We start from the raw sequence: 24,553 nt of genomic DNA, 5'->3' as shown, positions 1-24,553 counted from the left end.
ACCTCCTTTCCCCTGGGCCGCAGCAGTGAACACACAAGAAGAGGGGCCCACCGGTGCCCCAGGGGGGCTCTTCATAGCACACCACGCCCGGGGGGCACCACCAGGAGTGCGCTACCTCTAGATCTCGCTCCATCGTGCCCCGGGGGCACCTCCCTGAGTGAGTTCCAGAGGCCCTGGAACGTCACAGCCTGCCAGGATCACGGATTTCTCTCTTGGAGAGAGGCAGGAGAGCGTTTTCAAAGCCCAAAGAATAAATCAAGTAGGGCACTCCTCTATGCACTGTAAGGGCCTAGTAAAAGGGCTCCTTATGCGCTACGCTCCGTTACAGGAGCCTTCACAGCCAGTGCTGTCCTTGTGCAGGGAAACAAGTATTTGCAAGGGGGGGGGGTGCAGGGATCACAGCAGCCAGACCCTGGGGGACACAAGTTTCGCACAGGTGGCAGTAGGGCCCAACAGCAGGCCAGAACAAGAGGGATGCTGTCAATGGCAATTCCTCCTAGTGACCTAGCAGGTCACAGGTCAGCACAGCAGCAGCAGTCCGAGGCAGTGCTTGGTGAGTCCTTCCAGCAGCATTCTGTGTCCAAAAGTCTCTTCCGGTTTCAAGGTGACTCCTTTAGCATGGGGAAAATCCACTGTACTTATACTCAGTTTTTGCATAACACTCACAAAGAGGGGGAGAAGAGGTTCCAACCAGTTACAACTGGTTCTAGGAGTGTCCTCTCTCTCCTCCAGCACAGGCTCCAGACATCAGTTGGGGTTAAACGAGAGCCCTTTGTGTGAGTCCAGGGCACAGCCTTTACTAATGCAGGTGTGCCCTGCCTCTCCTTCTCTCAGCCCAGGAAGACCATTCAATATGCAGTTGCACCTCTGTGACACCCCAGCCTCCCTGTGTACAGGCTGTCTGAAAAGTATACACACAGACCACCTGACATTGTGCCCCAGACATAGACTGGAGTCAAGCTGCAAAACACCAGAGTCATAACACAGAGAAATGATCACTTTTTAGAAGTGGCATTTCTATAATGGTAATAAAAAATTCACCACCACCAGTAAGCAGAATTTCTCACTACCATTACAACCATACCAAATATGCCTACGCTACCCCTCATAAATCAGACAATACCCCCTATACATAAGGCAGGGCATTTACAATGCAATCCTATAAGCAAGGTAGCACTCACAGCAGTGAAAAAACAAATAGGCTGTTTGTCACTACCAGGACAGGCCATGCAACCAGGCACATGTCCTGCCTTCTACATACATAGCACCCTGCCCACAGGGATAGCTAGGGCCTACCTTAGGGGTGACATACATGTAGTAAAAGGGGAGTTCTGGGCCTGGCAAGTAAATTTAGATGCCAGTTCTCTCTGGCAGTATACTGCACACTCAGGGCCTGGGCCTGAGACAGGTTTGAAAGGCTACTGCTGTGGATGGTGCAAGCAGTGCTGCAAGCCCACAAGTAGCATTTAATTTACAGGCCCTGGGCATAGGGATACCACTATACAAGGGACTTACAGGTAAATAAATGTGCCAATTAGGTGTAAGCCAATCATACCAACTTTAGAAGGGAGAGCGCCTGAACTTTAGCACTGATCAGCAGTGATAAAGCGCTCAGAGTCCTAGAGCCAACAGTAAGAGGTCAAAAAAAATAGGAGGAAGTAGGCAAAACGCTTGGGGATGACCCTACAAAAAGGGCCAGGTCCAACAGCAACTTAAATGTGCAGATTATGCATTTACATTAAGAACGCTGTACTGTAGACAGAGGCACTCCAAAGCCTAATATACATCACAGTAGCTCAGCACTCTAGGCATAGGGATAATGTTTATAACTAGTGCACATTCCACAAGGAAACTGTACCATAGACCAAAGGGGCCCGTAACCCCAGAGTGAATATTATACAAGGGTGTACACCTGGCACAGGGGTTCTGCTGACTCTGTGGTGCTCCGTACTCTACGGAGAACATTACACAGCGGTGCTCCTGACCGTAGAGAGCACTTTACTCAGGAGAGCTCCTGATCATAGAGAATATATTACACATGGGTGCTCCTAACCCTAGAGAGAGTTACCCAGTTGCGCTTCGGACTCTGCAGAGAACATTACACAGAAGTGCTCCTGACTCTACAGAGCACATTGCACAGGTGAGCGCTAGACCACAGAGTGCACATTACACAAGGGCGCTGTACACCAGGCACAGGGGTGCTCCTGGAACCAGGGACCGCATTATGCGTAACACAGAGGAGCTTCTGACCCTGGAGAGTATATTACACAGGGGCGCGCCTGGCCCTGGAGAGTGGATTAAATAGGGCCACGCCTGACGCTGGAAATACAATACGCAGGGGCCCTCCTGTCCCTATGGAGTGGATTAAACAGAGCCACACCGGACATGGACTCCTCAATCCTGAAGAATACATTACACCAGGGTGCTCCTTAACTTAGAGTAATGGTCTTCAAACTTTTTAATGCGGCGTTCCCCTTAGGGAAGAAAAAAAGTAATTGGGCCCCCCTGCAAATATGTCACAATTATTCCATTAAATTGCCAATGTTTAAATATATCTGGAAACTATTTAAACATTGTAGTTAGGTTCTGAGACTGTTTTAAAAAATGCAATCAAATACATGATGCCAAACACACTATTCTGGTCAGGCAGGCCTCACTGCTGTGTAAAAGTGTCCACAGTGTGATTATTGGAAGTGGGGTGGGGGTTTTGAAGACTGTTGGAAATGGTCCTTTTTGCAGGGTTATCCCCAAACCTTTTGCCTTCTTCCTCCTATTTTTTCAGGTCTGTTTTTCTGCTTTATTGTCTATGCTCACTTTACCACAGCTAATCAGTGCTAAAGTGCAAGTGCTCCCTAGGTAAATTGTACGGTTGATTGGTTTATCCATGATTGGCATATTTGATTTACTGGTAAGTCCCTAGTAACGTGCACTGGAGGTGCCCAGGGCCTGTACATCAAATGCTACTAGTGGGCCTGCAGCACTGGTTGTGCCACCCACATTAGAAGCCCTGTAAACATGGCTCAGACCTGTCACTGCAGTGTCTGTGTGTGCAGTTTTAAACTGCCAATTCGATTTGGCAAGTGTACCCACTTACCAGGCCTAAACCTTCCCTTTTACTACATGCCAGGCCCCCTAAGTGGCCCCATGGGCAGGGTACAGTGTATGTTTAAGGTAGGACATATACTAGTGTGTTTTATATGTCCTAACAGTGAAATACTGCCAAATTTGGTTTTCACTGTGCAAGGCCTATCTCGCTCATAGGTTAACATGGGGGCTACCTTCAAATATCCTTAATGTGTAGATTCCCTTTGAGAGCAGATCAAAATGTGGAGTTTAGGGTCTCTTAACTCACAATTTAAAAATACATCTTTTAGTGAAGTTGGATTTTAAATTGACTGTTTGAAAGTAGGCATTTTCTTGCTTAAACCATTCTGTGACTATGCTTGTTTGTGGATTGTCTGTCTGGATCAGTTTGACAGTTGGGCTGTTTGGTACCTCTCTAGACAGCGACCTAAAAGGGGTGGGGGTGTAGCCTGCTTATTCTGATGAGCCATCTGAGCTATAGGGGAGGGAGGAGTGATCATTCACACCAGAAAGGACTATGCCTGCCCTCACACAATGCAGCCCCCGACCCCCTGGTGTGCGTCTGGGGCCTTGCCTGGACAAGGAAGGATCCTGCAAACACTTGAGAGTTTGCTTTGAACTTTGCCAACTTCAAAGGCAGAACAGAAGAAGAAGAACCAAAGCCCCAGACTTTTAGAATATTTCTGGAATCTAGAGGAACCTCTGCCCAGGAGAAGAGCTGAAGAGCTGAGGGAGGAGTATTGTCTCTTTGCTGTGGTGCTTTGCTGGACTGGCCTGCACTTGCTGCTTCTGCCTGAAAAGAGTGCAATGGGTGAACTTTGCTGTGTGTCCTGCTTGAGAAAGTTCTCCAAGGGCTTGGAGTAGAGCTTGCCTCCTGCTGGAAGTCTCAGGGATATTAAAGACTTTAGTTTCCTACAGCACTTGAAACTGTGTGTTTTGTGCTGTTCAAGGAGAAAAACCACCATAACGCCATCAACGCCGCCACTGGCCTGCACCCTGACCTGCTGACGCCGCAAGGAGCCGCACTGCCCCGCTCTGCATCCCGACCCTGGTTTCACAGACGCCGTCATCAGACGACTTCACTTAGCCGCTGCTCGCACTGCGACCTGTGGGCTCTCCACTCCGGCATTGCCTGCTCACACCGCAGCCTGGGCATCCCCGACGACGACGCTCCTGCTGACACCGGTGCCGCTGCCTGCACCTTTGCCTGTGGACACCGCTAGTGAGGAGCATGAAGCACCGTCCCGTCGTGCACCGCAGCCCCGGTCTACCAACGCCAGCACCATCAACTCCAGTGTCGTCACCAGGCATCCCTGCCTGAACCATGGCCTGTGGACACCGCTTGTGAGGGTCATGAAGCACCGTCCCGTCTTGCACCACTGGCTTGTGCCTACCGACGACAGTGCTTCCGCAAGGACGACGCCACTGCCTGCACCGTGACTTATGGGCACCGCATGTTGCACCGCCCCACTTCACACCGCAGCCCTGGTCTCCCCGATGCCAGTGCATGCCATCACCGAGCCGCTGCCTGCACCGTGACCTGTGAGCACCGCAACTCGCATCGTTCCACTGCGCACCGCAGCCTCGATGCCATCAACGCCGGCGCACCTGACTTCATCAGCCTGGAGTTCGATCTGGAAGGCTTGTGACCTCAAGGGCCCGGCGACTCCTGCACCGACTCTGCAACCGATAAAGCGATGTCAGCGAAGCTGCTCCCCGGAGCTCACCGCGAGGATCACAACGCCCTACAAATCCAAGGTACTGTTTGTGGGTCTTCCTGACACCGTAGCTGGCCCGCAATGCTGCAGCCAGCCTGAACTGTTGGTTTTGTTGCTCACGATGCCGTGATAGCCCCAGGTGGAGCTATTGACTTCAAGGAACTGTATTATTGAGTAAATCTTGCGGAATTCATATTTTTATTACTGTATGTTGTATTTGTATCGTATTTGGTCTTGCTTTAATTAGATAAATATTGGCTATTTTTCTAAAACCGGTGTGGTGTACTTTTGTAGTGTTTTCATTGTGTTACTGTGTGTTATGTGCAAATGCTTTACACATCGCTTCTGAGATAAGCCTGACTGCTCGTGCCAAGCTACCAAGGGGGTGAGCAGGGGTTATCTGAGGGGGTATCTCCCTTATCCTGATTAGAGTGAGGGTCCCTACTTGGACAGGGTTCAAACTGACTGTCAACTAGAAACCATATTTCTAAAAAATAGCATTTGGAGTCTCTTCCCTCATGACACATATTCTGATCGTGGATGTAACTAGCACAACATGTTAGTGATGGCTCATTACAGAAATTAAAACAAAACCCTTTTATCAGCATAATGCTTCTATTGGCCACAGTCTGGCGCCCCCTGCAATCACTTGAGGACTCCCTATGGGGGCCCGCCCCCAAGTTTGAAGATCCCTGACTTAGAGCGTACATTACTGCAGATCCTTACAATTACAGAGTCGTCTGGAGAGTGCATTACTTAGGGACCATCTGCACCTAGAGAGTGCATTGCACTGGGGCGCCCTTGATACCAGAGATTGGATAATACAGGTGCACTCCCGACCTTAAAGAGTGCATTACATACTGGCGCTTCTCACTTTGGAACAAGCATTACACAGATTACCGCCCCGCTCTGCAGAACGCATTACACAGGAACGCTTCTGGCCCTGCATTACTGTAACCCATGTCGCGCCTGAATCTGAAGAGAACATTATATAATGCCTCTCCTGGCCTTAGAGAGTTCATTACTCAAAGGCACACTTGGCCCTAAAGATTGTATTACACGAGGGCACTCCTAACACTGGATAGTGTATTGCACAGGGGTGCTTCTTACTCCGGAGAGTACATTATACACGGCGAGCCTGCCTCTGGAGAGTGCACGACATGGTCACTCCTGACCTTACAGAGTGAAGTGCACAGACGAACTCCTAATTCTGGAGAGTGCATTACACGGGGGCTTTTCTGAACCTAGAGAGAACATTACACGGGGGTGCGCCTGACTCCGGAGTGTACATTATAAGGGTGTTTGTCTCGCATTTTAAATATCGTTTGAGAGCAGCTCTGCTAATGTTGCGTGACCCTGAAGCACTGGAGAGGAAAGGGGGGTTGTAGTAATGGAAAGGACGGGGTGGGGCGGCAAGGGGGGTCAGGTTGCGAGGATCCCGTTACTGGAACTGCTGACTCTTTTTACTGGAAAAGGAAAAGCTCTTTAAGGAGAACAGAAGGAATATCGATCTGGGAGTCTAGCACATGTCCCTGCCCTTCACTCATCCGCCCCACCTTTCACCCTGCCAAAACATTGCCCCCTCCCCTCCTATCCACTTACCTTCCTCATTCCACACCCCAGCACCCCGCCCTTGACCCCTCCTAAGCACTGCAATGGGCCGGGCCTGCACACTGCCCTCCACTGGGCTCCACCTCTCTTACACCCTGCCCTCCACATCTTCCACACGGTGCCCTCCACCCCTCAAACACATGGCCATCCACCAAACCTACACACTGCAGACTAAGGATCACCCCATCTAGGCGCTGCCCTCATTTCTCCCCCGCCCTACCCCGTCTGCACCCCTCACACACACTGCTCCCATCTCCCTCTTGCATATTCGTTGCCCACCATTCTCCGATCCCTAACCCCATGCGTCCACTGGCTCCCCTTTTCTGACGGCCTTCCCACGACCCCATCCATTCTCAGTGCCCCTCCAGCTACCCCAATCTTCCCCCTGCCTCCGGTGCATCCTCTACTCCCACTGCACTGTCTCCACCCCCTCCCTTATGGCTTATAGCATCCACACCTTGCATTATGGAACTTGTAGTTTCGTTTTTCAACTGAACGTATGGACGAAAAAAATCTTGCATACAAAATTATGTTGAGTCAAAAGTCTAGTTGTCCCACGCGGCATGGTGCCACTTGGCAACACCAAGACAAAGGCATCCATAAAGAATGCTGTCACATTTTGGAAACTTTTGCAGCTAGGAAAGGATCCTGGACTAGAATCCCTGTCTCCAAACAGGACACCCACTTCATGGGCCCCAATAAACCATACACTATGCCCCACCCTCAGAATGAGAACCAAACCATGGACACATTCTTATTGCATATTAAATTGCAAATACTCCAAAACAAAACATCTCATTGGCCAGCACACATACCACATCAGTTCAAACACACTGGCCACCTCATGCTTATCAACTCGCATGTTGCAGATCTCCACTCCCCTGACACTGCAAAGATCATAAATCACATAATGCAACCTTAACTGACTGTTCATCGTACAAACACGACAGCCACATCCACAAACGCCTTAGATGCCCCCATCTTCACAATATACAGTGGTCAATATGTCAACCACACACAACAGGTGAAATACTCACAATCGACAACAAGACCTGACCTCGCACCCATAATGAACCAGAAACACTCAAGTCATTCAAGTTCCCTATCTGTCTCTTCTGCATCTGAGTGTCAGAGACATCCACCGTCAACCTGATCTTCAGATCTCCCCCCACCTCCCTAGGCACAACTAGGACTTTAAAGAAGCCCTTGCAGACCTCATCTCTTCTGCCTCCATTCAACGCATCCATCCAACATTATTGGGAGATTTTAACTTCCATGGAAAAAATAAAAAAAGAAATGAAAGGATATCCGGCTGCTCACAATTCAACCTTGAAAATCCAGCAGCACATCACAGAAGCTACCCTCTCCAAAAACAACAAACTCATCCTCATAAATGCTTTCTATAAGGCTGCCAAAAATAAAGCATTAGAAGGCAAATACTGTACAATGCAGTCAAAGAGTACGTCAATCCCCTGACAAAACCACCAATCCCAAAAACAGCTCACTTCTTGAGAAAGATGATAAAATCAAAACTGGCATTATAACCAGCAGCCCTTTAGTCTAACTCCAAATTCCCTTAGTCTACCCAAAGCAGACATCATCTGGCCTCCTCTCACATTCTCAGCTCATTATCAACTTTAACTCTACAACATATGATGGCAATATTCTGCCCTCATCCTTGACTAAATACAGCCACGAAGATGCTCTTGCAACATATAATGGCAATATTCTGCCATTATCCTTGATTAAATACGGCCAGGAAGATGCTCTCGCACCCCTGTTCAATATTGTCAAAGCCTTTATCGGTTATGGAACCTTTTTATAAGACCACAAAACACGGCTGATCTTCCATCTGGTAAAATAAATCCTACACTGGATACCGACAATATTACCACCATCATAAAATTAAAAAATAATCTAGAAAGCAGTTTGGGTTGAACTTCAAAACCACTGCAACAAGAATAACCTGTTGCAGGACTATTAATCTGGCTCCAGATCAGTCGGCAGCTTGGTGGTTGCCATTGTTTAAGTAATTTACAGTGCCCCCCTGCTCAGACTCTCTGAAGCCTTCCATGTATTCAGCTACCAAGCAGGCCGTGAAACCATGCGGAGGCTTCTCTGACACAGTCATGCAATTGTTCAGCTGCTATCTAACCACCTACCACCAACTGGTCCAGAAAGGATCCTCAGGATTCCCAAAAACTCCTTGTATCATGTGGAGTACCCCTGAGTTTCATATCGTCAGCCACTTCAGGGAATTCATCACCAGCATCACAACTCACCTATGAGGATGGTGATTATGACACACAACTCTATCTAAAAAAGTTAATGGTTCAGAGCATTCAGTGTCCCAAAACCTGCATCTGACTCATAGAGTACTGGATGTCAAGAGCCTACTTCAAAGGTAACCTCGGAATTCTTCTTGTTCACCAACTGCACCAAACAACCATTTATTCAGGCATGGCCGTCTGAACTTATCCTGAGTGGCTCAAACCCCCAGCTATATGTTGCTGCAAAACCTCTTCGATTTATGCCCAGCTCAAGCGTTCATTAAACATATTATCACAAAGAAACCAAAAGAAGCATAATACCATATGTCTTTCCAGGAAAAGGTGAACCTATTCCCATTAGAAACTAACTTCAGAATGACGGACCAAGTCTTAGTCCTCTTTCACCTGGATGAAGCATACAATCTACTCTAAGGCGCCCAACCCAATGGTGGCCTGACCTCAAGAGCATCTTCTACCATGCAGCACATCAGCTAAAATAGGGCTGACTACATCATCCTTGTATGCTGAGGGATCTCAAATGACTTCTCCTTTATGCCTGTATCATCATGTATAATGCTTCTAGAAATACTGCTGCTGCATTCCTGGCCAAGAAAATCACCACTACAGGCAGACGGCACCACACAAGGTGCTAGGGCCTTGCGAGAATGGAAACAAAGAAAGGGAAAAAAGGAAATATAGACAAAAGGAAATCCTGCTCTATACATGCACACAGGATCGGCATTATCCTCATGCTCATCAGTACTTTTGCTGTTCCTACCTACCTGAAAGTGAGACAGTGACTAAAGACCCATCATTTCGGAGAACACCACCTCCTCACCCAAGAGAAATCAGCTGCCCCAACAATATTCTACCTCATTTTAAACAATCATTTTAAACATTTTAAAGAATCATCAATCCTACTGCCGAACTCTCAAGTCTTGTTTGGCGCTCTTCTCCTAGCAAGCTAGGCTCAAACTGTATAAACACCATCACCTGCACACAATCATGCATACATCCATACACACCTCCATTTCCTTCCATGGTCCAGTTTCTTAGCGCTTTTCTTGCCTCTCAGGCGCTCCACTGACAGTGACAGCCATGTATTTTCTAATGGCTTTTTCTATTCCAGCACAGGGGAAGTGCGACAAGTAAGGAAAAGCGAGGAAGAAGCATAGAGTAAGTGCAGCATATATTTCCTGAATGTCACTTTCTCGGAGTTTCTCTACTTACCTTTCCCTATCCTCTCCCGCCCTCCACACTCTCACTTTTTAGAGATGTCCTTATGCTTCGCCCTTTTTAATCTTCTCCCTTTATGTTTTTTGTCCTTTCTCTGGCTCTAGTCAGTCCCCTCCTCTGTTGATTGCCTCCCTCTTCAGCCTGGAAAAATGTCTCCCCTTGATTCGCTTTTGTCCATTATCATTTAGTACACTGATTCTTACCTTCCTAACATATTTGACTCCCTTCCTCCTCATTCCATTCTCTTCCTCCATCTTCCTCTCTAGATCGTCATATCGAATATGTGATGGAACAACTAGGTCCTAAACAACTACTTGCCTAAACCACTACTGCTAAACAACTAAAAAGTCTCTACAACGAAGTACTGAACAACTACTGTCTAAACAACTATTTTGCCTGATTAACGACTGCCTGAACACCGAATTTTAAGGTAAGTTTTTCTTTTTTATGGTTTATTAGAGATTTTTTTAGTTGTTTAGCAGTAGTGGTTTAGGCAAGTAGTTGTTTAGGGCCTAGTTGTTAAGGATGTTTCCCCTAAATCTCCATGTTTCTTCCTTCACGACACTGTCCTCTTCCTCTCATCAAGTTACATGTTCAACACACTTATCGTTTTTGACCCTGACAGCTTCTTCCCCCTTCCTTTCCTGTTCTACCTCTCTTCTCTCCTCTTCCTTCCCGACATCTTCATTCCTGCCTGCTCACCATTACCATGGCTACTTCATGCATGTTTAACAACTTCCTGATCCTGCCACCTCTCCTTTCTCTTTCCATTTATATCCTGCCAACACGTTTCAGCCCTTTCTTGACTTCTCCATCTTCACACTTTAATTTTTATCATACATCATTACTACTTTTCCTGTAATGTCCAAACGCGCTTTCTTGGTGCCTCAATCTAATCCAAAGCAGATCTTTGCACACTACAACTTACAGGCAAATGCTAAATAATTGTTCCTTCATGACTGTCTGTGATTATGGTAAGAGACAGGACATTTTAGGTACAATTTGAAAGCATAACAACATTCCTGAATCTAGTTGGCAGAACCGTGAAGTCACTAGCATCAAACGCAACAGACATGTGTTATAGAATAGGTATCACATCCTCAGTTTCATCAGCCCATCACCACATTTTTAACATCTTAAAATGTTCTCTTAGTGTCTTCATTTAAAACAATCCTCTGGGCTTCCAATCGCCTAGGAGACTGTATATCTCCGTATGATCATCATGGTTGTCCTTCACAGTGTTTCATATGGCAATGGCAGGGTATGGCTTATTATGAACAGGTTGGTCATTTGATGGTTGGCAGGGTCTAGTGTAACCGTCTTAATGAGATTGCTAGTTCACTATTGCTTCACAACTTCCAGAAATTTGGATTTGGAATAGAGTGCATTCATTTTATGAGTAGGCAAAACAGCACGACAGGCTTCCTTTCACAAGGACTTGGTTTTGAAGGCTAGTTGGTGTTGCAAAATTACCCTTTTTTGGTGGTCAGCCCCAGTTTTTAAATTTTTAGGGACTCACCTTCAGATAATCCTGAAATCTATCACTGGGACACTTTTATGCAAAGCCAGTGTATGTGCTCTGTCCCATAACACACGTCAAGATTGGTTTAAAAAGTGATTAGCACATTTAACGTTTATATAACACTGTAGTATATGGTGCTGAAGTACATCTAAGGCAAGGAAAGTTAATGCTAGTTTTGGACTACAGCACCTACTGTACCATTCAATAAAGTATCTTGAAACCTGGATTCACGCCTACCCTGTGTAGTCTGACCATAACGGCTTGAACCCAGTTGCACGGACTTGTCAAAATCCCCCATTTAATAAGTAGAAAAACATGAGTTTAAATATTAGGTAAGTCAGCAGGGTTCATAATATTTTAGAATGGGACATGTGCCGTATGCCACGTTTCCCCAGAGATGAGCCACAAATCAACATTATCACGGTCAGGCTGTAGCTGGGACATAGAAAAAAGTCAATATATTGATCATACACTTTGACCTATACTTTTTCACCTGTACCACCTACAGACTCTATTCAAATACGTTTATATTATATAATTTTATATTTAATACAAATCCTTTCTCATGCTGAAGCCAGATTTTTATTACATATTTATTAAATATATTACAAAAGTAACTTTTAAAATGTTACCTTTACCCTGTCTAAAGCTCCTGAAGGCTTATTTGCATTAGCGCTCCAGGACCTGCCAGGCATATACTTACCCTAAACTAGGTCTGAAAACTGCTCTGAGAGGAGAGACAATGGATTGGAAGTGGGGATGTGTGTTCTTGCCCTGGTAGGCAGACCAGCTGGGATGGGTGCAGGAACATGATTAACTCCAAAAGGGCTTGTCCTCCCACATGCAAATGACAGACAACACTTGGCAAGCCCTATGCTTTATACTCATAGGCTGGCACCAAACCCAGTGGGAGGAAAGTTACCCATAGACCGGTTTTGAGTGACCACAGAGTAGAGGACTGCTCATTACCCTGTCACACCTCTGGGTGGGCACACGTTCTGCAGAAGTGTAAAAGGGCTTCCCCATCGTTAGTTTTGAGAGTGTCGGGGCACTGAGGGATTGTTTGTAGTAAGGCAACCAAACATTATTGAAAAAGTGGTTAGGCTTGCCCCGAAGATTTTGTACCCCATTGGTTAGGAATATCCAGGAGATGCCCCCACCAGCTGGTGCCTGGCGCAAATTTGGCATCCCTCAAAAACTCTCCTCCGAACACTTCCCGGACCTGTGGAAGATCAGAAGAGGACTGAACCTGCTTTCTGTGACCTGAGAGGAGTCCTGAAAGAGTGGACCTGCTCTCTTTTGAACACAGAAAAAAGAAATGAACTCCAAGGATCAGTTGGATGACATTATAGAAGGACAAAACACGCTGCAAAAGGCCTTTCCCTGAAGTACCCAGTGGCAGCTGGACCTGGGCTTTATTGTTGGACTCTGCTGGACACCTTGAGAGTGTCTATGTGCCCTCCCATCATGTGCTGTGACTCTAAGAACTGTACTCCTAAGGCTATTAGAACACCAGACAAAGTTTGGAAACTTAGGAAAACATTTCCTCCAGACCTTCAGGGAAAGCAGAGGCAAAAAGTATTCAACTGGCAGTCCCATGGTGTTGGATTTAATTTCATGTTTGCTATTCTCAAGCCTCCCTTCACCTCAGAAAAAATGACTTAGTTCCATTCTGAATTGGGACTTTCAATGAGAAATCTCCACTCCAGAGGTGCTGCATGGCCAACCTGCTGTAAGTATCTGGCATTCGGTTCCACTGTGGCGACTGCAGTTTCAGCAGCTGTCCACTCAAGAAGGATTTTTCCTCTCAAAAAGTGAAAAAACATCTTTCTGGATTGTGGTTTGGAAACTTTTTGACTTCCAGACTTTCATCAGGACCAATCCATTTGTTGTGTCCAATCGGGCTTTATTGGGAATAGCCTCAAATTGCGCTTATTCTACTGTGTCCATAGGCTATCATGCTGGTTTGTGCTTTTTCTTGCTATTTTTACTTAATTTGTTGGAATTCACATCTGCAGTTCCCCCATTTTTGGACTTTGTTGTTTTGGTCTCATTTTACTCACATCATTTTTCTCTTTATTTTAAAGTTGGCTGTGGAATTTTATTGTGTTTTGTGTGACTTGTTATATTATTTATCCACTGCTTAAATACTTTACATGTTGCCTTTGATTTAAGCCTGACTGCTTTGTTTCACATTATCAGGGATTGAACACAGGTATATTCTATTGAATGTGTGTGCTATCTAGCAGGTAGTCACATTAACCTGTGAGATGGACATTTGTCCATTTAACATAATAATTCACCTTCCTACAGTTGGTATCTGTCATGCCAAAATGGGATTTGCCTGTGCCTTCAATGGTAATTGGTGAAAATGGCAGAGCAGGAGTTGGTTACAGAGAAAATATCGCGTGATCGATACTTAGAGGTAGGCTGTATTACGCTACAGTAACATTTTCTTTCACTATGTTAATTGGCAGTAGATTAGTTTTCTTGGAAATCATTTTGCATTTTTCAATACCAGTAATTCAAATTCCAGGAACAGCATCAGAGATTGCCACAGACTAATATTAGGGATTGTGAGAATTGTATGAAGGGCTGGGGAAGATGTTAAGGCAGACTAAATGGTGTTTATGAATTTAAAAAAGTCCCGTCAGACGAAATGATGCATGAAAAGATGTTTTTTTTTTTAAAGCGTTCTAACTCATGAAACGGATGTGCATTCATATTGTACAAGAAGCATTCTACACAGGCTTGAACACTGGTTGACAGAAATTGTAAGGTATTTTTGTGGTGTAATCGTATTTCTTTAAAAAAATTTTTTTTAGATTATTTGTAAATTACTGTTCAAAAGAATGGGTAATTTTACATCTGCTTCATTTGTAAAATTGAGTTAGTGTTGGCAAGTGAGGTTCAAAGTTGATCGTAAAAAATGTAAGATATGTGGCTGGACATGGAGAGATTAGATACATTTTCCTGGATTTTTTAAGAATGTGTTACTTCAATAAGAATAAGCAGCACAAAGTCTGACCTCTAATTAATGGTCTCAATGGCATTTCCAAGCAATGCCGTAGTTAAATTAAATAAACCTGCAATCAGAATAGTAATGTGACAAAAAGTGGCAGGTTCTTTATACTTTTTACGGATGGCCTCAATCCGATATTTGAAATAACGTTTGGGAAGATTTGAGAATTAGAGAGAAGGTATGTGGTTGTTTCAGAGCATGGGTTTCCAGCTCCACCACTGGTAAGCCTGTATGTCCACCATGCTCGCGTTTTATTTAGAGATTAGAGGACCCCTATGCTTTAAAAAGCATTAGTTCTGTATGGTGGTCTGTAAATAAACAATAGCGCGCCGATGAAAGTGAGAGTTAGGTAGTGTTAGCATAGATGTTTAAATCAGTGAAGCATATGTTAGCTAAAATGTAAATACAGCTATTAATTAAAAAAAAAAAGTATCTGCCAGCATCCACGACCAAGTAATATTTGTTACAGCGTAGACGTAGAGCGTTATGAAGTGGATTTGGAATAGCTGGATAGAGGAATCATCCAATCAGGTTTCATTAATGGTCGCAATATCAGTAAGCGCTGAAAGAGCCACTGTCCCTGGCTAAGCATACCTCACAAAAATAACATGAAGAAAATGAAAAAGAAAACATGCTGTCGCTTAAATGTAATGGTCATGTTTGCAATAAAAAATAAATATAGACAGATTAATAATTGTATATAATTTTAATAACACACAACTGATGTCCCCTAGAATACAGGTGTGCTTAGAACAAATATAGAAACCCTTTTTCGTTTTAATGCACAGCACAGAAAAATGATTTATATTCTCAAAAAGGAAATTGTGGATTTGAATTACTGTAATCTACAGACACTGTTTAAACAAACAAGGATGATTAAAAAAATAAAAATGATAAAGACTGGAAAGGAAAAAGCATTGTTTCACTTGCTTTAACACTGCATAGCCCTTCTCTTAGGCTGCTGCGCACAGGGGAACAGGCATAATGCTGTCAGTTGCATTGCAAGTCACCCAATGGCTGAAGGGGGCGGACACACTTACCCATGTTGTACAGTGTTGGTGGGCAGAAGCAAAATGTGAATGAAAGTTTAACACATAAATGAGTGAAGACGGCTGACACATACGCATTGTTATATGTATGTATTTTCTATGATTTTTTTAAACTAATACCCAAGGCTGGCCAAAACAGTTGATGATGTCTCTAAGCCAGGCTTAAATATCATCCCCTGCGCTAAGCTGGGACAGTGCTTAGCTTGCCTCTGCGGAGAGTTTCGGATTGGGGATATTTTGATAAATGATGAAATTATGAGTAGATGAGTAATGTGCACAATTATGGGTGTAATGTTAAGTGTTTAGACTTGAGGCACCATAAGAAAGGGCTCAGAAACTTGTGTCTGCAGCAGACTCGTTATTATCAGAAAATGTAGGCATAGCCGGTCTTTACCAGTCTTAAGTGGCAGAACCAGTGCCTAATTTGTAAATAAAAAGGTGCCGGTGCTCAAAGCCCTCCTGTTTAACATGCGGCTGCTGCAATTGAATGTGCGAACACGGAATACTGAGGCAGCGTAATCCTGAAGCAATCTCGGGCTTCTTCAAGCCATTTAAAGCCACTCCCTACCCCTTCAGCTCACTCTTGCAACTTTCTGCTTTATCCCATTGTGACGCTTTTTCGTTTTTGTCTTCCTCTGTCTTTCCCAGATGTGTCTTTTGCTTGCAGTAAATGCTTGAGGCAGAAAAATAAGTGCCAGCTCTGAAAAATAAGTGCTGATGCTCTGCACCAGAAACAACAAGCACAAATTAAGCACTGGGCGGAACCTCTTGCTCACCGTCTTTAAAATACAATATGATATGCCCCCATGGTGGTCACACATACAACCATTTCAGTAATGCCCTTGTGTTCCAATGAATGGCTCAGGCACTCAATACCCTCCGCCCTTTCATTTCTCCCTTTTTAGCCCCAGTATAAACCCTGCTCTTCTTTGCTGTTTGACGTTCAGCATGATTGTGTGGTCCAGCCCACGACTAGAGTCGTCTGCAAGTAGGTAAAATTCAAGATAAGAACCCCTCTTACAAAAACATTCTTACAAAGGAATAACAGACAGGCATGGTAGACTACAGGAAATACAAAACAGCGCCTTTCGTTTGGCCTGCGTAGCTGTGATAAAAATAGCTTGAGAAAGAAGGTGTAGTTACAATTATTTAATCCCCAAAAGAGGTGGCGTTTGGCACACTGATGCAGTAAGGGCCGCCTTCCTGTGCGGCCCTGCGTCAGAGGGAAAGGGCAGGAATGTGCTGTAATTGTGGCATATGGTGCATTCCTGTCCTTTCCTACTGTGCTGGCACCATTTTGACAGCCTAGCGCCAACGCAGGCACCCTGGCACCATGGTGCAAGGGTGACTGCATTGTTGCCAGGATTGTGTTTGTGCAGGAAGGGGAAGACCTTCCTGCTCTAAAACAATCCCGAGAGGCTTTTTCCTCTTTCTATGTGTGCTGAAGAATGTCTTTCCATGTGTGCTGCCATAAAGCAATAACGCGTTCTCTCACTGGCCTCAAGGCTCATAAGCAACTCAGCATTCATTCAGTAATGGCAAACATCGCAAACAATGCAGTGTATAGTCTTAAAGACATGAAGGATTGTAAACAATGCCGCTTACTTCTACTGACATTAACAAGAAAGCATTCTTTCACTGAGGTCCTGCATTATAAAGAGTGCAGCACTCAATACACCATTCTCTTACTTATTTCACATACCTCAACCACTGCAATATTCTCCCACTGACATCAAAAATCTTAGTCAGTGCAACAATAAATGCACATTCTCTCGCTGCCATGCTATCTCATAACCAACAGAGCATTACCTCTCTGGCATCGTAGATCACATACAATATTGCATTCCCCGCTGTCGTAATAGACTACAAACAATGCATCATTTAGTACATAATTCTGTCATTGACATATATCATAAACAATCGTATACAAGAACAGTGGTTCCCCCACACAATCAGCATATGTTCAGGTAACTACTATACTTAGAAAAGCAACTAAATCACACAAAAATGAAGGAGACAAAAAGCACCTGAATAAGTCTGATCACTGTATTAAGTCCAATAAAACACTTTACTAATTCACAACGTGCGGTTTAGTGAGGACAATGCAGTGATAAAGTGTTGAATGCCAAGTAAAGTGCAAATAATGCTTGAAAAAACACTCTCGCCCCCCCAAAAAAAAGAGCACAGTTGAGCTATTTCATTAGCGGGATCACTACCAAAGAACTCTTACTTTTAAAAAAAGATCCTTCATAGAATTCATGCCAACCATTAGCATAATGTTGACGTTTTGATCCTACCACAATAATCATAGGGCCTTCATCAGGATAAGAGCTCATTTATTGCATTTGAGGATCCACAGGGTAGGTTCAGTCAATCCTGATGCAAGTGTTAGAAGAGGAATACATCACAGATTATGCAGGGTATCAGCAAAAATTGACAGCATTGTACCACTAGGAAAGCTCACAACACTGCGGGTCAATGGGAAACAAAGCGAGGTCTGCAATAGTCAGGGTTTATGCTACACAAACGTAGTCGCTTACCCTATTTATTCCTCATGAGATATAAACAAAGCAGCCTTCACTCTCTGACATCATACCGAATAAGCAATCCAGCATTCTTTCGCTGACATTATGTAGCATAACCAAAATAGCCGTCTTTCACTGACATTATAAGTCATAATTAATGCAGCAGTCTCTCACTCACATAATGCATCCCAAGCAATGCAGCATTTCCGGATGTCATAGACTGTAAACAACGGGGCATTCTCCTGCTGATTTCATGTGTTGTTAACTATTCAGAATTCCTTCACTTACATCATACTCCCACAAACACTGCAGCAGTCCTTCACAGACATCACAAACATTAAAAACTGCAGCACTCAGATCCTGATTCACAAAGGTAACTTACACTTTTGGGTAATTCACACTTTGGAGTACGTTTACTACTTTTCAGCATTCACAAACACTGAGTGTAAATTTACTACAAACATGTATGTTATATGTCTTCACCCTCAGAAGCATACCAGTTAGCTTACTCTTGTATAGGGCCCTCCCTGACCAAGTGGCGTAGCGTGGGTTGTCAGCACCCGGGGCAAGGCAAGTAATTTGCGCCCCCTAACCCGTGGATTTTAGCACTCGCGAGCGCGCCCCCCCCCCAGATGTTGCGCCCGGTGCGGCCGGCCCCCCCTGCACCCCCCACGCTACGCCACTGCCCTGACCATCCCTAAATGCTGTTTACTCCTTCCTAATCCCATCCCCTTTTGGAGTAAGTCTGCCCCTTTTAAAAACCCCTCCCTGATGTTCCACCCACATTTACTACTACAACGTAGGTAGACTTCAAAGTCAGGGCAGAGAACCGTATGCACACATTGGTATAGGTAACTGTGAAAGTGTAAAGGCGACACATAGATTGTGTATAGCACTTTGTCTATGTTTTGTAGTATTAGAAGGTGCAGTTAGTGAATCAGGCTCACGGTGACCAACTCACAGGCTCCTCTCATGAATAATGCAGCATTCTCTCATTGACGTTTTATATTATAAACATGCACCGTCCTCTCACTTACAACATACCACAAACACTGCAGCATCCTCCCAGTGGCATCACAGGTCATAAGTATTGCACTGTGCTCCCAGTGACATCAAATGTCAAACAATGTAGCATTCCCTTTGTGACGTCTTCAGAATTGCAGTGTGCTCCCAGTGACATCAAAGGTCAACAATGCTGCGTTCTCTCAGTGACTTCACAGTTAAAAAACAAAACGGTATTCTCTCACTGACTTAAACATTAGAACCAATGCGACATTATCACGGCAGTGTCACAATTCATAAACAGTGCAGTGTTCTAACAATGATATCACTGGCTGTTAACACTGCTGCAGTTACTCTGTGATGTCATAGGCAGTAACACGTCATTAACTGGCTCTGTATGCAAATTATTGAGCAAGCTCGCCCTAGCTCTGCTGGCATTCTGCTCCCCACTTCTACCACTGCTCACAATGGAGTTGAGTTGAAGGCCTACTCTACTCTAGTGACCTTCTCATAATATTCCTGGCTCGGGCACTCTTCTTATAACAGACATTCAGGTCCAAGGGACGCGAAAGAGGACTGGAGAAACAAGCACAAGTGGACTGGAGAACACAGTGAAAGAGGGCTGGAGACAGAAGTGAAAGCTTGTGTACCTGGGATAGGACTCACAGTCACATTTGCATTGAGGCTGCGTGGCATGGAGCCTGGAATGACGTTTAGCCAATCAGAAGCACTCGTGCTTCACAGAGCACCCAGCAGCCCACGAGCCAGGTCACCACATCAAACACACATCAATTGATGAGTGATGCAGTTCCGTAAAGGGGGCATCAGTAGGAAAGCGATATACGCTGGAAGATTTCACTCCTGCAGCAGGACATCCGACACAATGTGGCACCAGCTGCAAGATGCCACCTGTGGAAAGGCGTCACCATTAACACGATATACTGTACACAAAGGTCCAGTAGGATTTTCATTCATAGGTTAACATCTGCAGATTGTGCCTGTATGCACTAGTATCACCTGTACAGTTATTTACTATGAATAGTACACTGTATCACATCCAAAAATTACACATGGCCACTCAAATCAGTTTGTATTCAGTGTATTGAGAGATAAGTAAACAAAGTGCAGACTGCGCAGTGCTCTGTGTGGTGCAGCTATTTACATATTGCCATAAAAACACATACCGATTGTCTGGTGAATATTACATAAAGTACAACAGAAAACCCCTAGGAGTACAGAATTATCAAAGTGTGAAACTGATCACAATCCTTTGTGATCTTATCCTGACGTATCTATTTCTGTCAGTATGGCATGATAGATCACAACGTATAATGTAACCCCTCTTTATTTTTTTCCCTATAACGGAGCATAAAGACAACTGGCTTAATCCCGATGAGACCCTTATAGTGATGGTTGGGTCGAAACGCCTACGCACGTCTTGGATTGTATTGTGTGATCAGTGTCACGCTTGAGTAATTTTGGAACCATAGTTTTTTTTCTCCGTGTAATTAGTAGGTATGATACTGCATATAATTTATAGTAAATACCTTAAGGGATGATACTTGCACATACATTTGCAGTCTGCAGATGCTGACCTATGAATGAATCCCACTGGACGTTTATGTGCAGTGAATCTGAGTTACCTTAGTCCGGGTTGGGCAAAAAGTGTTATTGTTCATGTTAATCAATACCATTAACAAGACCGCATGAGTTTGAAGGAAGCACAGTTCGGGTAGTGCCACAACCGTAAGGAGGCACCAGTGGCGAGGCTGCACCAATAAAAAAGCAGCACAAATCAGACAGTGCCACTGTCGTAATGGGAATGTCCTCTGCACGGTAAGTGGGTGTGTGCCTCCGCCGTGTTTGTAATGGGAATGTCCTCTGCACGGTAAGTGGGTGTGTGCCTCCGCCGTGTTTGTAACGGGAATGTCCTCTGCACGGTAAGTGGGTGTGTGCCTCCGCCGTGTTTGTAACGGGAATGTCCTCTGCACGGTAAGTGGGTGTGTGCCTCCGCCGTGTTTGTAACGGGAATGTCCTCTGCACGGTAAGTGGGTGTGTGCCTCCGCCGTGTTTGTAACGGGAATGTCCTCTGCACGGTAAGTGGGTGTGTGCCTCCGCCGTGTTTGTAACGGGAATGTCCTGTGCACGGTAAGTGGGTGTGTGCCTCCGCCGTTATTGACCAGACTCTTTGTGAAACTGGCATTCTGACTTCTTGCTGCCCAGCTGAAACAATAATGTATCATGTACTCCGAGGCCTCGGCCTGTCCACAGTAATCTAAGGTACAGAAACTGAGCTTTAAGGGTACACTAGACCTGCCCTCTATGATGACATGGGACTACTGCCCATAGCTTGGATTATTAGTCTCAAGCAGTGATACAACATACCAATTGTTGTGATTGACAGTGCTGAATGGACCTTTTTTTCAGATTCAGGTGGAGTGAGGTGCCTACTGGCCCGACTTGTGTAAAGCTCCACGTAAGCTCCTCCTAACACCCAGACCGTTTGTTGACAGTGTGTGCATGTGTGTGTTGGTTGGTGTGGTATCGATACTAGTATGACTCAATGTTGTTGCGGAGTATGGTTGCTGGGATCAGTTTTGGGACTGGGCCTAGTTTGACATGGTAAAAGATGGCAGGTGGACTACAGCTTCCCCATAGGGTGGAAGTGTATTGCCTGTATTCCTGCAGTTAAAGGGAGGAGCTTTAGACACTGCACTTAGAGAGCTGCCCTTAGGATTTCTGCGAGGGCATTTTAATGGGTGATTGCTGATTGGGCCTTCCTGAGCACTATCGTTTGGTGGATTATGGAGGAATGGCGGTGAGTCAGCGGTTTCTGTTATTAAAGCTAGGTTTCTAGCCAAGGCTTGCCCTTTTGTTTTTCCCTGATTGCTATTTCAGTGAGGCAGAGGCTAATTATTTCCAGGTGCATATTTCCCACATTCCCTTGTGCTCATGTTTTGAGAAACAACTGCTCGGTGCCAGCATCATCACTATCTGCTGTGACAACCATCACTTTGCACTATGGCTGTTTCTGCAATAAAGTCAGAAAATTAATTCCGAACATTACCCACCATATATATGTTCTTAGACTTTAGTCAGTGGCTTACCATCCGCTGTTTGGACAACTAGTATAAAAGTGAGGTCCAAACTACCACACTTTGTTCTAGTTCCAAATTCATAACCAAGGAAGGGGTTACTCTGCAGAATACGCAAAGCGCTGCTGTGATCCAGGGCTTGTGTAAGCCCGACAGTCAGTATCCCAAAGGTAAGGGGACATTTCCTTTAGTCTGTGGACTTTCTGAAAAGCCGAGGTTTGCTGTGTAGCACCTAGAAATCTTCCTGCACCCTCAGAGAGGGAATGAGAGTGCCTCGCCTGGCAGGAAGAAAGGCTGCCAGACACAAACATAGCCATGCGCACCATCCAGAAGAGACGGCATGCGCAGGAGTGTGACCGGGGCTGATCTGAGCTGTCAGGGTCATCTGCCTTATCTGCTTTGTTCATATGGTGATGCATGTGAAGTGACAAGAACACCCTGGCTGACAGTGTGCTGTGTGGCATTATGGCAGCTACCTGAGGAACCTAACATTGCTGCAGCTCTGACGTGCAGTATTCAAAGACATCAGCAGCGTGGTAGGAGAGGACACCCACCGCCTGGAGCTCGCAACTGCTGAAGACAGGTGACCGGTGAAAAGGCTTGCCCTGATGCTGCTTCAGTGACAATATCTGAGATGTGGGGCCACCACGACTATCTGTCGCTGAGAGAGATACCTCCCATGTGACACCGAAGGACACACTGCAACAATTGCAGCACTGAGCCACATTTACGCAGACAGGTAAACGTGAGACTGTGCTGAGACCCGGAGAGACTGTATCTTGTGCTAGAGGAATAGAAATGCACATTCAGATGAGTAATTGTTGCCATAACTAACACTTTCGCAAGATGCAAATTTGACAGACCTATGGGTTCCAGAATCTAGCAATGCTTCCTTAAGTCAATTAGCAAACTTGTGCTTGTGCTGATTAACCGCTATACATTCAGAACTTTGGTGGGGGTTTTCCACTGTACCATGAATGTTGTGGGGAAAAACTGTAGCAAATTTTCTAGGACAATGTGGTTGGAGTGGAAACTACAGACATTGTTAGAATGTTTTAGAAACCTGTAGTTGACCATATTTCCATGGATAGGCTTTAATTTTGCTGTGCTAATAAAGTACTTTTTTTTACTAAAACAAGCAGTGGGCTGGACAGTACATCAATGACTCTGATTGATGATTTTTGAGTTTCGAGTCTCTGGCCCCATAGTTATTGCCCTAAATAATCTTTGACTGCTTGCCTTTGCTACCCTGAGAGTCAAGTACAGAAAGCGGTGTCCTTTCCCCTATTTGCAGAGCCATAGTATGAAGGGCCACAAAACTACAGTCGCAGATGACTTCAATCACCACAGGTGGGTCCCGGTAGCACCCGGAAGCCCTATGATACCCCTAAATGGCGTCTGACAGCAATCAATGAGAGGATGGCACCATTGAGAATGTGGCATTATTGGCAAGATAACACCTGTAGAAAGGTATCACAGTTCAGATAGTGACACCACTGCAAAAGTTTCAGGGGTGGGAAGGTGGCATAAGTTGCAATGTGGCACGTGTATGAAGCTGGCATTGGTAGAATGGAAGCAACCCCTTACCTTTGTGACATGATCTTGAACGCATCTGGCAGGTAGCACTGGACGTTCTCCATCTGGAACGGGTCAGCATCACAGATCTTGTCGTCTGTCCGTCCATAGTTGGCATTCTCCACCATGATGACATCACTCCCCGGGCAGCGGAGTTCAATTGGGTAGCCCTCGCAAGCCAACTCTCGCCGCATGAGCCCAAACGGGAGGGCAGCCCGACTCAGACCTGCAAGGGACAGAAGTGGATATTAAACTCATGCCTTGAGAGAGCCAGTACTAATTTCTGAAATAGATGAATAGTATTTACATTCAGAGCAATAATAAAATACAACCACAGGGCAGAATTTAATTACTACACATATAAATTAGTGCATTATCTTCTTCCATTTCACTAACTAAATGAGACCCTGTCAAAGTAAACAACTAGTCTTTTGTATCCAACTAAATACTATGAAGGTGCCCCGAAGAAGCCCGGCAGGGACAGTAAAAGCTGTAGTGAACAGGAGTAGTTTTGACACAAGAATGAGGTTGTATAGTCTATGCCACTTGGCACCGCGGCTCGCTCATCCTCACTGCCTGCTTTACTCTTACAGCTATGGGTCAATGTCTATGCACATCTCATCCCTAATAACACAGGGTTCCTATATGTCATCATAGTGGGATGCTATGAAGTTGTTCTGTTGGTCTGTACGGCAAGTCTGTGGCTCATTGGCAGAAAATGTGAAGCAGTGGTAAAGGTTGGAATCAGGCTAAGTGCTGAATGGGACCAGCAGCACTTAAGATGACACTCCCTTCCATAGCATGTGTGGAGAGAAGTGCATGACCTTGAAAGTATGGACATTCC

The 24,553-nt window shown here is 45.1% G+C and overlaps 1 protein-coding gene across 2 annotated transcripts in view; it reads right to left on the bottom strand.

The window, feature by feature from the left end:
- The window catches only part of ADGRL1 (adhesion G protein-coupled receptor L1), a 561,888-nt gene that overhangs the window by 231,307 nt on the left and 306,028 nt on the right, over positions 1-24,553 (bottom strand). For both annotated transcript variants that reach the window (XM_069231717.1, XM_069231716.1), the window contains exon 3: positions 23,722-23,935. In XM_069231717.1, the coding sequence (XP_069087818.1) occupies positions 23,722-23,935 (214 nt within the window). The remainder of the gene's footprint in view (positions 1-23,721; positions 23,936-24,553) is intronic.

The sequence above is a fragment of the Pleurodeles waltl genome, chromosome 4_2, assembly GCF_031143425.1.
Source record: "Pleurodeles waltl isolate 20211129_DDA chromosome 4_2, aPleWal1.hap1.20221129, whole genome shotgun sequence".
In the NCBI taxonomy this organism is placed as follows: domain Eukaryota; kingdom Metazoa; phylum Chordata; class Amphibia; order Caudata; family Salamandridae; genus Pleurodeles; species Pleurodeles waltl.
This window is presented reverse-complemented; position numbering and strand designations above follow the sequence as displayed.